Source organism: Paramisgurnus dabryanus, chromosome 23 (genome assembly GCF_030506205.2).
Source record: "Paramisgurnus dabryanus chromosome 23, PD_genome_1.1, whole genome shotgun sequence".
Lineage (NCBI taxonomy): Eukaryota > Metazoa > Chordata > Actinopteri > Cypriniformes > Cobitidae > Paramisgurnus > Paramisgurnus dabryanus.
The window spans coordinates 20,894,620-20,910,378 of record NC_133359.1 but is presented as its reverse complement, the minus strand read 5'-3'; the positions used below and the strand labels follow the sequence as shown (position 1 = coordinate 20,910,378).

Genomic DNA, 15,759 nt, shown 5'->3' with positions numbered 1-15,759 from the left:
ACCAGAATTGTAACTGTTTTTCATCAGTACAAAAAAATGAAGCACAGACTCGAGTCATACTTAAAGAATGAAAAGAACAGAGGAAATAAAAGAACACTGCGGAGAGACGTGAAGGGTGAAGAGAAAGTTCTCGATCTGTCTGAAAGCCATTAAGAGCTTCATTAACACACGAGCTGCTGCATCCTCCTGAGAACTCTCCGTCTCTCTCTGTTGCTCTCTCTTTCCTCTGTTGCTCTCTCTCTTTTTCTTGCTCGCTCGCTTGCTCTCTCATTAATCTCAGATGTTGTGCAATGGAATGTTTTTGTCAGTCTGCAAATGGATTTAGCAGAGAGCACAAAAATATATCTGCCTCTAGACACACACACACTTACTCATACACATGACAACAGAACTGTGTTAACCTTCATTATTGCTATGGTCAAAGATATGCCAGAAACGTACAGTTAGGTTAGTAATTGTGTGTGGTGGAGAGAGAGAGAGAGAGAGAGATTTTATGTTTTTTTTTGTGTGTTTCTAAATCCTGATTTAGATTATTTGTAATTAGCTGGACTGTAAAGAAATGCTCATTTGTTTTTAATAGGTATTAAGATAATTAGGCTTTGGGTTTATAGTTTTCTTTTCCACCTCTAGTGTATTTTATAAGCAGTAGGTGGTTGTTCAGATTATTTCTAGTTCAACCTAGATGCTGCTCTTCTGAAGAAGACAACAATTACTCTATGATCTATAATGCCATTTTACTCATTTAAAGGGATAGTTTGGCAAAAAATGAAAATTTTGTCATCATTTATTTACCCTCAAGTTGTATACATTTGTATACATCAACCTGCATACATTTCTTGGTTCTGCTTAACGCACAGGAAGACATTTTGAAGAATGTAACCAAGCAGATCGGGGCACCATTTAAAAATAATACAATGGAAGTCAGTAGTGCCCAAGATCTGCTTGGTTACAAACATTCTTCAAAATATATTTGTTTGTGTTTAGAAGAACAAGGAAATTTATACAGGTTTTGAACAACTTGAGGGTAATGCTGCGTTCAGACCGGTCGCGGTAGAGGTGTCAAGCGCGAGTGATTTCAATGTTAAGTCAATGTGAAGACGCATTGACGCGCGTCTGGAGGTCTCGCGGTGCAGTACACGCGATTCCACCTCATTCGCGCGTCTAGTTTGCGCAAATGGCGCCAATTGAGCATTGCTGCGGGAAACACGTGAGTTAATTTTTTTAAATTATGGCAGAAAAAAACGTCACGTTAACCAATCAGGAGCTTGCTCTAGTAGTGACGTGATTACAGAAAGCGAGAGTCGCAGAAGCCCCTCCCATGATGCGAATTTCCACGTGAAAGTCTCTGACTAGAATTTCACACGTGGCTTTCACGTGCGAATGAAGCGGGTAAACTCAAAATGTTAAAGCGGCAAACTAGACGCGAATTTGACGCCCTTAAGCGCGGCTGGTGTGAACCCAGGGTAAGAAAATGATGACGACATTATAATTTTTTTGGTGAACTATCACTTTAAGGATATTCATAAGTCTCTTATAGTCATAATAAATGCTCAAAATAAATATATTCAGGGGGCAGAGAGCAATTATGACAATGATTTGCGGTAGCAATTCAAGGGAGAGCTCTACACCGTATCAGAAGAGGGATCAGGCTGTAGTTTTCATTCTGTTTGGTGTTGTCAGATTATACGACCCCTTTGGCCCTCATCTGAGACTTGGCGATGAACAAGCTCAGAGCAACAGGTCACTAAGTTTGCGAAATACTCATCTCTTATTCATTTTCTTGTATCACATATAAATGTGCTTGTGGTTGGATCTGGCGACCTGTTGCAGTATAAAAAACAAATATAAATCTTATAGTGTGTAGGTGGGGGATTTCTGTTATGGGGTTTGTGGGGGTTCAGGACATTTTATAAGTGTTGAAAACGTTACACCAGAGATGGAAATTGTTTAGTACATTTGTGAGTATCATATATCTGAAAATGTTAAGTATGGTAAAAGATTGTGAGGATCGGCATTACTTGCAAGAAGAGCTGTATAAAGAGACCAGAGTCTTAAAATCTAAACAGCTTGTAAAGATCTTTGTAAAAGTGGAAGGGTCAGGGTTAGTTATGAGTATTTTGGGAGATAATCTGCAGGATTTTGCACAATATATGTACACGTAGTAAAATAGGTTGAAGTAGTAAGTAGGACACTTTTATTACTAGTTGTCGAAAACCTTATTAAATAAGCCAAACTATTCAATAAACAAACATGAAATTGTAAATACGGTCATGTTGTGGGTTAGAGTTAAACATTTTGGATGTAGTGTAATTCAAGTAACCTAAATTTAAGTACAATAGAAGACTATAGAAGGCTTTCAGAAGTATAGGTGTAAATTTAAGTGAGTCTGTTTATATGCTGTCAGTATGTCAGTAAGGCACAGTGTTGTGCTAGTTACTAAGAAAAAGTAACTAGTTACAGTTACTAGTTACTTCATTCAAAAAGTAACTCAATTACTTTGTTGATTACTTAAACCAAAAAGTAATGCATTACTGTTAAAAGTAACTTTTTAGTTACTTTTTTAAAGAACGTTCTTTAATGTCCCCATTAATGCCCTTTTATGTGTTATGGTCTATACAAACACAAAACAGACATAAACACAAAGTAATTTTTAAACACTATTTTATTTAAGTCAGACCAGCACAAACTGAATATATCACAAGGATTTCTAAAATAAATAACAAAACAAGCTGAATAATATATGAAGAGCTCTTTTCCAAAACGCTATAAATCCATTTCAAAAGTTTTCAGAAAAAGTACATTTTTTACCTAGACCCACACATTTTGTGAATATTCAATTTATGCTGTTATAATGGATTTTTTGCTCAATCTAAACATGTTGAATAATGATTATTAAATCAAACAACAATATTGTTGATTATAAATTCAAAGTTAATTTTATTTTTTTTCAAAACGCTATAAATCCATATATTTTTCCCATAAATGTATGTTTTTTCTTTAAAAAACAAAACAAAACAAATAACAGAATATGCAACATGTACTCAGGGACTCTTTATACTATAAATGAATAAGTAAATTATTCAGATTGTGATATATATTTGAAGCCAGTATGAAATAAACAGAATTACACATAACTAACTTGCTATTACTCCCTCAACCATTTCAGTTTTCTTGTAACGTAGTGCCTCCTGTGTCCCTGTGTTTTGTCATTCTTGTGTTTTGTTATAGTTGGGTTTTGGTTTATGCTTTGTTTCTGTGTACCTGTGTTTTACCTGTGTTCATGTATACCCTTGTTCCTAGTTGTATCTCCCGGTGTTAATTAGTGTCTCCGCCCCCTTGTTTGTAACCATGGATATTCATTGTGATCATGCTTCTCCCCTTGTGTGTTGTCCTAGTCCCTGATTGTATCTGCTCTGTGATTGGTCTTTGTCTTGCATTTATACCCTGCCTGTTCATTCTGTGTTTGTGGATGGTTGATTGATGTAGCTTGTCCCTTGTGTTCCCTAGTTCATGTTTTGTTGCCTTTTTCACTTCTACACTGGAATAAACTGCATTTGGATCCGTACCTTGCCTCATCTTGTCTCTCCCGTGACAGAACAATCCACCTCTCAGGATCCAGCAGCAATTCTTCGTTCCCGTGATTTCCCAAGTTCCCTGGTGTGTTCTCTGTGTCATCATGCTCCGTGTCGGCAGTATCCGAGTGCAAGTTTCACCCCCCACCACGGAGGAAGAATGGTGGGACGCGCTCGCCGACCTGACTTCCCTCCGGCAACAGGGGCAATCCGTGCGATGTTTCGCCCAAACGTTCTGGTCAGTTTCGCTTGGCCTGGACCTTAGTGACTCTGAGCTTAAAAATTATTTTAATGAATGTCTCGATGAACCTGTACCGCAGCAAGAGGTCGACGGGCTGCAAATACTCGATTTCTGGGGCTTCGTGGGATATATGCATAACCGTGGCCGATGGAATTTATGGGAGTTCCCCGCCGAGAGTCCCGCGGAGACTGTAACACCTCTCGAGCCAGTCATCAACTCGCCAGCACTGCCACGGTTCCAAAGTTTAGTCACCAGTCTGATGGACAAACCATTGGCATCTGTACGGGTGGCTGGGGTGCCCCGTCCTGTGGTTTCCAGCTCCGTGGTGCATTCTAAGTCTGAGGAACCCATTGAGTCATCTGAACCCATCGAGTCATCTGAACCCTCTGAGCCGAGTGAATCTCCCGAGTCCTCCGAGCCGAGTGAATCTCCTGAGTCCTCCGAGCCGAGTGAATCTCCTGAGTCCTCCGAGCCGAGTGAATCTCCTGAGTCCTCCGAGCCGAGTGAATCTCCTGAGTCCTCCGAGCCGAGTGAATCTCCTGAGTCCTCCGAGCCGAGTGAATCTCCTGAGTCCTCCGAGCCGAGTGAATCTCCTGAGTCCTCCGAGCCGAGTGAATCTCCTGAGTCCTCCGAGCCGAGTGAATCTCCTGAGTCCTCCGAGCCGAGTGAATCTTCTGAGTTCCCCGATTCCCATGAATCTTCTGAGTTCCCCGAGTCTTCTGATCCTCCTGAAACGAGTGAGTCTTTTGATTCCCCTGAGCCGAGTGAGTCTTTTGATTCCCCTGAGCCGAGTGAGTCTTTTGATTCCCCTGAGCCGAGTGAGTCTTTTGATTCCCCTGAGCCGAGTGAGTCTTTTGATTCCCCTGAGCCGAGTGAGTCTTTTGATTCCCCTGAGACGAGTGAGTCTTCTGATTCCCCTGAGACGAGTGAGTCTTCTGATTCCCCTGAGACGAGTGAGTCTTCTGATTCCCCCGAGACAAGTGAGTCTTCTGAGTCATCTGTGCCGAGTGAGTCTTCTGAGTCATCTGTGCCGAGTGAGTCATCTGTGCCGAGTGAGTCATCTGTGCCGAGTGAGTCATCTGTGCCGAGTGAGTCATCTGTGCCGAGTGAGTCATCTGTGCCGAGTGAGTCATCTGTGCCGAGTGAGTCATCTGTGCCGAGTGAGTCATCTGTGCCGAGTGAGTCATCTGTGCCGAGTGAGTCATCTGTGCCGAGTGAGTCATCTGTGCCGAGTGAGTCATCTGTGCCGAGTGAGTCATCTGTGCCGAGTGAGTCATCTGTGCCGAGTGAGTCATCTGTGCCGAGTGAGTCATCTGTGCCGAGTGAGTCCCTTGTGCCACATTGGTCAGCTAGTGTGGCCACCGCGATGCCCCAGAGACTCTTTGTCTTCACCAAGACTATGGCCAGTGCTGAACTCTCTGCATGTCCCAAGATGACTGTCCCCAAGCTCTTTGCCCTCACTGTCTGGTCTGAGATGTCTATATTTGAACTTACTGCCTTGTCTAATCAGGCCCAGAGGGCGTCTCTGTGTTCTCCTGTACCCAGGTTCCTGATACCACCAGCACCACCCTGGTATCCAGTCCCTCTCTGGGTTCTGCCGGCTCCGCCCTGGGTTCCTGCTCTGCCGGCTCCGCCCTGGGTTCCTGCTCTGCCGGCTCCGCCCTGGGTTCCTGCTTTGCCGGCTCCGCCCTGGGTTCCTGCTCTGCCGGCTCCGCCCTGGGTTCCTGCTCTGCCGGCTCCGCCCTGGGTTCCTGCTCTGCCGGCTCCGCCCTGGGTTCCTGCTCTGCCGGCTCCGCCCTGGGTTCCTGCTCTGCCGGCGGCTCCTCCTTGGTCCCTGTCTCCGCCCGCGGCTCCGCCTTGGTCCCTGTCTCCGCCCGCGGCTCCGCCTTGGTCCCTGTCTCCGCCCGCGGCTCCGCCTTGGTCCCTGTCTCCGCCCGCGGCTCCGCCTTGGTCCCTGTCTCCGCCCGCGGCTCCGCCTTGGTCCCTGTCTCCGCCCGCGGCTCCGCCTTGGTCCCTGTCTCCGCCCGCGGCTCCGCCTTGGTCCCTGTTTCCGCCCGCGGCTCCGCCTTGGTCCCTGCCTCCGCCTGCGGCTCCGCCCTGGCCCTTAGACTTTCAGGGCCTTGACCCACCATCCCTCCCCCGGGTCCACCTCCATACCACCGCCCACCTGGACTTATGTACTTTGGGGTTCTTGTTTCTGGTGGGCGTCTGGAAGCCGCCCTTTTGAGGGGGGGCTATGTAACGTAGTGCCTCCTGTGTCCCTGTGTTTTGTCATTCTTGTGTTTTGTTATAGTTGGGTTTTGGTTTATGCTTTGTTTCTGTGTACCTGTGTTTTACCTGTGTTCATGTATACCCTTGTTCCTAGTTGTATCTCCCGGTGTTAATTAGTGTCTCCGCCCCCTTGTTTGTAACCATGGATATTCATTGTGATCATGCTTCTCCCCTTGTGTGTTGTCCTAGTCCCTGATTGTATCTGCTCTGTGATTGGTCTTTGTCTTGCATTTATACCCTGCCTGTTCATTCTGTGTTTGTGGATGGTTGATTGATGTAGCTTGTCCCTTGTGTTCCCTAGTTCATGTTTTGTTGCCTTTTTCACTTCTACACTGGAATAAACTGCATTTGGATCCGTACCTTGCCTCATCTTGTCTCTCCCGTGACATTTCTCCTTAGCAGGGCATTAGGAACCCCTTTTGCTTGATATATTTCACCTCTCTCTCTCTCTCTCTCTCTCTCTCTCTCTCTCTCTCTCTCTCTCTCTCTCTCTCTCACGCTCTCTCTCCCTCTCTCTCTCCCTCTCGCTCACACACACACACAGTTGTATTAACCTCACACGCACACACAGCGAGCTCCCCTCGATCTGCTCTCAAAGACATACCATGTAACAACGCGCTCATAATGTCCAATCCAAAAAGCAAAACTTTACAGATGTCCCTGCATTGTTCACTACCCACATTTTGTACTTTTGCACGACATTGGTCAATGTATCAAACGCCAGTCTGTCTATCAGCAGGCTATCGAACTATTCAGTACTTTTCATGTTACGTTAGCAGGCTTCTTCACAGGAAAAAAACTTCATTGCAAACGTACAAAACGGTTTTAAACGAGCCAGTTCTGAAACGAAAGTTGTACATACCAAACACTTTGATGAAGATCGCCTTGCAAACGGGTACCTTCTCCGGGTGATGTATTAACATGACATTAATCCTCATTTGAGTAATGAATGAACATAAACAAACATCTGTTCAGAGCGCCGCCATTGGATTGCGTCAAACGCTCATCGAGTTCTGATTGGTCGAGAGGATAAATCGCGTTTAGGCTAAAAATAGGCTCGGCGCTTATCGCGTTTTGGAAAAGAACGGCATCTTGTACCTACATTTTAACAAGGAAATGTAATGATTTGACATAAAACATTCATGAAGCAGTGAATAGGTTCAGTACACAGCCAAATGACATGACAAACTCATTTTTTTTAAAAATGGCGTTTATCGCGTTTTGGAAAAGAGCTCTTCATATTCAGAATCAAAAACTAAAGTGGCTTTTGCATCATAAAAGCAGTTCCGCCCTTAAAAATGTTCCTTTCACAGCTTATGTATGAAAACTATCAACAATGTACAACATAACACAAAACTAAAATAAATAAATGAAATCAATCTGAATTATTCAGAATCAATTTGAAGAAACTCAGCATTAAAAAACTGCTATTATTGACAACCATAAATGATATGCATAAAAAACAACATATCAATTTTCAACATAACCACAAATTAAGAGTTGCATGTCACCAACTTATGTAAAGTAAGCTGTGTGTATTCAAAGTGCAAAATCTGCTGTTGTATATGTCTATAACAATGTAAAAAACATAGAAACAAAACAGCATTTTTCCTAGCAATACAACATAATGCATTTTATAATGCATAAAATTAGTGTTCTCAGACATAACAGAAATTTCACTGTGCCTACTAAACTAACCATTATTTTTAACAACAAATATTTTTAATAACAAATGTGTGCTTATTTATTTGAATCAACAAAAGGTGCTTACTAGCAAGGACCTGAATGAATGTTTAAGTTGAGTTTTACCCTTCAAACCAGTGGTTGTACCGCATAAGAAGTAGTCTCTCAAACCTTTGGTCAGACAGCTTGTTTCTCTTTGGAGACAGTACCAGACTTCCCAGGCTGAAAAGTCTTTCAACGGGTGCACTGGATGGAGTAGCTGCATTTTTCTTCAGAGAAATTTCCTTTATTGTGGGAAATTGTTTAAGAATCTCCATCCCTGTTTCGGCTGTTCTCAAGTAAGTCATTACTTCAGTTTCCACAGTGCTGAAGGTATCATCAGCCTCCTCAAAACAGAAAAAGTCCTGCACATTGAAGGAGCTTGAGTCTGGTGTTGTCGGAGACACTGGCATCTTGGCTGCTTGCTGAACAGGGCCAGGGCGAGGGATGAGCTTGTGACACTCTGCTGCCAGCATTCCTTTGACCATCTCTTTCTTCCTTTGGTCTCTCAACCATCGCAGTTTGAACATAGGAAGCGTAACAGCTGCCAGTATGGCATCGTTGCTTTCCAAAACAGATGCAAATCGTGTTTTGATTGCCTGCAAAAAACACACACACAGTGACACAGATATTAGAATGAGTGAAAGATTTCCTCTTTGTACATTCTATGAAAGCTGTACATCACATCACTATGTGATTTTTGACCTATAGATATAAATTATAAAATCATTTTATACATTTCAAAAACACACACATTAAGAAACTGAAAATATATGTGCAATTTATTGGACAAAACTAAAAATTTATTTTGCAAAAAAGGAATTATGGTATTATTACTGTTTATTTTTAATCCAGTGGGTAGGTGCAGACGTGTGTGTGTGTGTGTGTGTGTGTGTGTGTGTGTGTGTGTGTGTGTGTGTGTGTGTGTGTGTGTGTGTGTGTGTGTGTGTGTGTGTGTGTGTGTGTGTGTGTGTAAGAGAGAATAGAATCAAAAATATTTTTTTGGACTTTACATTCTTTTCATTTCTTAGGCTAGATTGATGCTTGCTCAGCTTAAAATATTAATGTTTACATCTATAAACTTCTTTTAAATATTGATGAATGTTTCTTACCTGAACTATTGCATCAGGTAGGCCAGTTGCAATAATCAGGCCTTCTTTTACCTCCAGTAGCTTCGACATCAAAACTTCTATTGTGGGCAGGAGGGTGCCATAGTAACAGTTTTCTTCTCCTTGCAGGATATCCAGAGCAACTGTGAGAGGCTTCATGATGGCACAGTATTCCCTCAAAAACTGAAACTCCCTCTCACTAATACATTTTAGCTCTAAACGATTAGAGATGGTACTCAAGTCAGTCATGGGTATTTCAACTATTCTTGCCACAGCATCATAAAATGAATTCCACCTTGTGGAGCATGGTACAAGCAGTTTTTTGCCAACCAAATCACCCACTAACTCTGAAGCCAAAGTCGACCGGCTAGCCTTACTCCACAGTGCTGTGCACTTGGCTGTAGCACTTCTGTATATTCCTTTAGTCCCAGGATTGGAAAGCAGCCACTTGTCCACATCAGAGCATGAAATTAAATTAAGCGTGTGAGAGGCACACCTCAGGTGTGGTGGCAAAACAATCCCCTCCTCTGTGGATGTGTCAAGCACGTCTGCAACATTTGTGAAGGTAACCTCTTCATCCTCTTCATTATCGTCGTCAGAGAGCGATTCCGGCTGATACATTTGGAAGGCTTTTACAAAGTTTGAACCGTTATCAGTAACCGTAGCTGTAACTTTCGTGGACAGTCCATATAATGAATGGATGTGATCGATCTCAGCAGCGATGACATCATACGTGTGTCTACCTTTCATCCTTTTACAGGCTAACGCAGCTTTCTGACGTTTAAAAGTAGCGGTGTTTATCCAGTGGGCTGTCATGCCTAGGAAGCTTTTGTTGTGGACAGACCAAATGTCTGCAGTGGTCGCGATGTAGTCTAGCCCCTCAAATGTTGTTTTCAGCTCATTTTCCATTTTTGAATATTCTTTATCCAAGTAGTTGGAAAAAGTTTTTCGTCCCATTTGCTGCTGTGTACCCCCTGAACATGTTATCATGCTAACGAGCTGCCTGAAAGCCGGTGACTCCACAGTAGAGACAGGCTGCATGTTTTCAACAACATAACGTGCGATAGCTTTGTTGATCTGTCCTTGGCTAACAGTGCGGTTAAAATCTAGTCGCTGTTGTTTGGCTGCAGGTGCTTCACTCACTTCTAATGTGTCCACCGGCACCGGGTTAGCTTCTAGCTTCGTCGAGGCATGTAGTTTATGGAGGTGCTTCAACAGATTGGAGTTGCTGTTTGTCGCAGTAGATAGGACCTTCGATCCAGAAAGACACAGCTTACACTTGACTAAAATGTTTTTGTCTTTCTGCTCAACTAAAGTGAAATAATGAGCATATTTCCACTTGGAGAAACTCGTCTTGCTCTCGCCTTGACTCGCCATGACCGCCGCACATACTTGAATAAACGAAAACACGCCCACAGTGCGTCTTCTTCGTGTTTACGTTGGTGGCATCCGCCAATCATACAATGCGTCGCTGCTGTAAACAGGTTAAGCTGTGGGCTACACTTCAGCCAAAATGTATTAATATGAATGAATTTAAAAAAAGTAACGGAACAACGCACCATTTGGTAACGGTAACGGAGTTAATTAATTTAAAAAGTAATGCGTTAGAGTATTAGTTACTGATAAAAGTAACTGCGTTACAGTAACGCGTTACTAGTAACGCGTTATTGCCCAACACTGGTAAGGCATGATGATTACCTGCAACTGCTCTGAGCTGCGTTGTGATCCAAAAATAGAGCTGTGAGAGTCTGGCAGCCTGTATTTGTGTGTGTCTGTTTGTGTAAAAAGAGTGACACACAAACATAATGTTAAGAGTTAAACTCTGACCTCTGCTGGAAGACCATACATCTTTTCTGCGCTGACCATTTACTTGTACAATCATTTGATTTTAAAAATGGTGATATTGTTTTAATTTTTTGGCTGACAATGTTATTCTGTTTTGCAGGTCTTGAATACACAGTAGACAGTGAGTAGTTGTGAAGTCCAGCCTGCAGTTTTGAGTGTGATGGAGGGATTTCCTGTCCACTGACACAGCAGCACTGCCCTGCAGTCATGTCTGCATGCAACACCTTCACTGAGCATGTATGGAAACCAGGGGAGTGCAAGAACTGCTTTAAGCCTAAGAGCCTGCACAGGCCTCCAGAGCAGACCAATGCTGCTAATGAAACCAGGACTAACGTTAATGCCAAGCTCACGAACAACAGCCAGAGGAGCATGTCCTCATCACGGGCAGGTCAGGTCCGTCCACCTGTCGCAAAGAAACCTACCATTGCGGTGAAGCCTACCATGATGTTACCATGCTCTCCGCCAGGACTGGACTCAGAGGGAAACGTTCCCAGGCATGCAGAGGCAGTGCAGGTTAATAAAAGTTCAGCTTTCTCTGTCTGGACCCACAACACTTTAAATAGCCCAAGATTTACAGGGACAAACAACAATCAAGGAGAGGATTTAGTTGGGCAAACAGAGGCATATGGCCCAATTTCCCCACAGACAGCTAGTAGTAACAACGGACTGACAGATGTTCTGAAGGAGATCGCTGGCCTGGGATCTTCTCCAAGCTCCAGCAGAGACGACTTCTTCGGACGAATCTGCAGTTCATATAGACGCTCATTAGAGAGAGGCATACCAGCTTCAAGCTGCCTCAATGCTGGAAGTAACAGCCGAGGAGCTGCAAAACGCGTTTCCCTTAGTGACAGTGCAGAGATCATCAGCTCTGAAGGAGGACGTTTCTGTTATCCAGAATTCTCAAGTGATGGTGATGATGAAGACGATGATGATGAAAGCGGTGATGAGGATGATGGAGACCATGACAGTTGGGATGAAAGTGATGAAGAGTTGTTAGCAATGGGTATCCGAATGCGTGGTCAACCTCGTTTTGCTAATTTCCGTGCAGCCACGTTGTCTCCTGTTCCCTTTGCTCTAGGAAAAAAGTGGAATACCGTGCCTTTACGTAATCGCTCGCTGCAGAGATTATGCGCAGTGGATTATGATGATAGTTATGATGAGATTCTTAATGGATACCCATCTGTTGACTCAAATGGAGCTCCTGCACTTCTGGCATACAGCTCTGACCACCATGGTAGTGACTTTCTGTCCACTTCCGAGTCCACCACCTCACCTGAATCCTTGACATCCTTGCCCGACGAATCCTGCACGGGCAGCAGTAGTGGCACCAGTGACCAGAAAATTTGTGTTTCCTTCCAAACTAGCAAAGAACCTTTACCCAGAGGATTAAACTCACCAAAATCCAATGAAACTCATAAAGCTGTCTTAGCTATTCGACTGGAAGAACAAGATGACAGTCAAAGAGAGGGCGGGGCTCTCCCACAGGCTCTTCCTGGCCAGCCAATCACAATCAGCTTCAGCCCAACTGAGGAGCAGGCTAAGCCATATCGAGTAGTAAATCTGGAAAAGGCTCCTATTTGTAAGCCTTACACTGTAGTTGATGTGTCTGCCTCGATGGCCACAAAAGAAGATAACTCTCAATCTATTGAAAGCTCACCAAAAGCAAGTGGTTCTAGTGCAACTGTCCGCTCCTTCCCTGACCTTCATCCTGTCTCACCCACCTCCTCTCAGTCCCCCAAATCACTTGTCTCACCTGTGACATCTCCATCCTTTTCTTTGTCTCCTGTGGCACCTCTGTCTCCTGCAGGCACAACATCTGCAGGACCCAGCGGTTTTCGCACAAAACCTGGCAGCATCCGTTACCAAGAAGTGTGGACATCTTGCACCAGCCCACGACAGAAGATCCCAAAAGTAGATTTTTCAAGTGGTGGTGCCACTCCAAGACTCATCAACCACAAATCAGCTCCCACTTCTCCAACTACAGGCTTTGGCTCTGCCCGCACTGTTCCAACCAAATCCCCAAACCTGTCTGAGATCAAATTTAACAGTTACAACAATGCTGGCATGCCCCCATTTCCAATCATCATACGTGATGAACCTGCATATGCACGTAGTTCTAAGAAAGCAGTAAAGGTTCCCATAGTGATAAATCCTAGTGCTTATGATAATCTGGCTGTATACAAGAGTTTTTTGGGGCTCAACGGTGAGCTGCCCCAGTCAAAGTCTGGGCCAGGAGAGAGAGCAGCCAGCCACACGTATGAGGAGATCGGATCTTCCGAAAGCACACAGCCCTCTCCTACTGAACTGACACCCCAAATTAAACAAACATCTGAGACAACTGTTACTGGAGAATTGAGAACCACTGCATCATCAGGACAGACAGTGAATGACAGCAAAGCCAGAACCACACCAGGTCTTTTTGCTATTTCTACAGGTAACCTTTGCCCCAGCCCTACCCCTGCAGTTATTACCCAAAGCAGTCTGGATCACATTCATAACTCCCTTAGTGAGCAACCACCAGAAGGCAGCAAAGAGCCCCAGGTCACACTCAGTGGAGGTTCAGGTCAGAGAGAGAAAGCGAGTGCTGTTCTGTCTCAGATCGTGTCCTCTATTCAACCTCCACTATCTCCACCAGACTCTCCAGCTGGCCAAAGTAAAACTTGCAGTGTTGAAGAACTTTGTTCACAGCCACCAGATTCCTCAAGAGACACTGTCAGTAGACCCAAATCACTTCACTGTTCTGCAGAACCTCATAAAGGCACACCTCTCAAACTCCTGCCTAAATCTCAAAGTGCCTCTGCTGCTGTACCCCCCACAAGCCCCAAATCTGAACCCAGTGCACCGTTTCCCCCAACACGGTCCAGCTCCTCTCCTTACCATTCAAGTAACTTGCTCCAGAGACACTTTAGCAATTGGACCAGACCAGCTGTGGCCAAACCTAGTGATGGAGAGACCAGCCCGGGTGCAGAGGGCAGACGTGCAGCTGATGGTAACAAGCCCAAACGCTGGATTTCCTTCAAGAGCTTCTTCCGCAGGCGGAAGGATGAGGATGAACAGAAGGAGAAAATGGAACGAGAGAAAGAAAAAGGAAAGCTGTTGGGATTGGATGGGACAGTCATCACTGTATTGCCCCCTCCACCTGTACAAAAACAGCACTGGTTTGCTGAAGCCAAGACAGATGACCCTCACCAGAAACCCACTATTATATTTACTTACAAATCTGGAGAGGAGGGGGAGCTTCGGGTTGAGGAGCACAAAGAAAGTTCAGGCGTTACAATGGGTGGTGGACCTTCCAACCTGTCTACTCCACCAAAGAGCAGAGCCAGTCTCCTCATTAGCAAAGTCATGAAGTAAGCTAGCTTTTTCTGTTTTCTTACCCTTTCTCTCTCTCTCTTTCCCTCTCTCCCTCTCTCTCTCTCTTATCAACTCCAAATTCAGTTTGTTCTTGGCCGTCTGCTTAAATTGTTTTCTGAATGTTTTTTCATGGTATCGACATTTATCCCAAATGTAATACAGTAGAGGTTTTTGTGACAGAAAAGTGATTAATTGGTGCTGTTTGAACTCCTTGGGTAGCCTTTTGTAATGCCCGATCAAAACCCTTTAGTGTTATTCTAGTGTAGCTGATCCATGTTGGTAACATAATGCATTTACTTGGTCTGATTGACTGAAGGCACATAGTGTCTTTGTAAAAGGTGCCATTTAAGTCTATGAGGACCTTCACTTATTTTGAAAAACATAGCAGCCCAACTAGGTCAGGTAGCCTTTCTGTGTAGAGTTTGCATGTTCTCCCTGTGTCAGTGTGGGTTTACTCCGGGTACTCCTGTTTCCTCCCACAGGCCAAAAACATGCAAATGAGGTGAATTAGAGATACCAAATTGCCCCTCCCTCAACCTGTTTATGAATTAATTTGTGTGTATCAACTTGTATGGATTAGCCAGTTTTCGCAAGAAGGTATTAGACAGGGTTAGCAAATGCAAATTTGAACAAAAACCATTGGGTGGCGATGTCAAGTATTGCCAGTGTGTTAATGATTTTATGTTATGCAACATTTTACATATAAACACAATACTCAAATCATGTTTTATATCTCTAAATGCCGAACACGTTTTCCTTAACAACCACAGGTGTTTAAACCATCAGGTTCAGGAATGATGTGTATCTGTGGCTCATATCAGCTAAATAGACCCATTTTGTGCCTTTGGTGTTGATGACTGCAATATGTGAGCCTGCTTGTGAAAATCCAGCTCAAGTCATTGTGATTTAGTGTTTTCTACATAAACTCGTCCTACATAATGTACAGGACATTCTGTTAAAATATAACCTTGATATCTTAAATATTGAGTGAGTAAGGTCATGTCAAATCTTTAATTCACTTTAACCTGGATTTCACAGACAGGGTCACAAATCCTTCATCACTGCATTAATTCACCTTTTGCAAAGACTTAATAACATAAAAAGTGCAACCACATAAAATGATGTGCTAGTTGGAATAAAATAACCTTTAAAAAGCATTATACAGCGGAGTAGGCACAATATATATTGTTGTAACTAAAAATAGCAATATAAAAGCATTTATTATAGCTAGATAGGTGATTTCCTGAATGCAGAAAGAGCGTCCTGTTATGTCACTCTTACCTGTGCGTAATGTGCCGTTTCCTGTGATCTTTGATCCTGATATTTCATAGCTGTAGGCTCACGGTAGGCTCTCAGGTGGAGGACCATTAAGAGTTAAGCATGTGTAGGAAGAAACATTGAAACTTTTAAAGCGAAGAAAGGAGGAGAGAAAGGAGGAGTAAGAAAACAGACAGTTCAAGAAAGATTTGTCTATTAAGTCTTCGAGAGCAAGTTTCTTAATTTAACTTTTTTTGTCTTTTGACCTTGTCTAATGGGTGACTGTGTGAGCCAATATGGTGGGTAAGCATTACACTTCATCAAATAACGTCAAACAGATCGACACTTTACTGAGTGTTTGTTTCAGTTGGGGTGTGTGTTTGTAGGA

The 15,759-nt window shown here is 43.7% G+C and overlaps 2 protein-coding genes across 2 annotated transcripts in view; one reads left to right on the top strand and one right to left on the bottom strand.

Annotated features, from left to right (window-relative positions):
- peak1 (pseudopodium-enriched atypical kinase 1) overlaps positions 1 to 15,759 on the top strand; it is a 57,536-nt gene that overhangs the window by 29,942 nt on the left and 11,835 nt on the right. The window contains exon 2 of the mRNA XM_065291465.2: positions 10,861 to 14,110. Coding sequence (XP_065147537.1) covers positions 10,968 to 14,110 — 3,143 coding nt within the window. The 5' untranslated portion in view covers positions 10,861 to 10,967. The remainder of the gene's footprint in view (positions 1 to 10,860; positions 14,111 to 15,759) is intronic.
- LOC135781137 (uncharacterized) lies at positions 7,351 to 10,468 on the bottom strand. Its single transcript, XM_065291464.1, has 2 exons — positions 8,919 to 10,468; positions 7,351 to 8,405 (listed from the first exon to the last, which is right to left on the bottom strand). The coding sequence occupies exons 1-2, from the start codon at positions 10,290 to 10,292 to the stop codon at positions 7,890 to 7,892; spliced, it is 1,890 nt and encodes a 629-aa protein (XP_065147536.1). The 5' UTR covers positions 10,293 to 10,468; the 3' UTR covers positions 7,351 to 7,889.

Coding starts and splice junctions, on each gene's coding strand:
- LOC135781137 (XM_065291464.1), bottom strand. CDS start 10,292: ATGGCGAGTCAAGGCGAGAGCAAGACGAGTTTCTCCAAGTGGAAATAT. Junction 8,406..8,918: donor TACCTGATGCAATAGTTCAG/GTAAGAAACATT, acceptor TGTTTTTTGCAG/GCAATCAAAACACGATTTGC.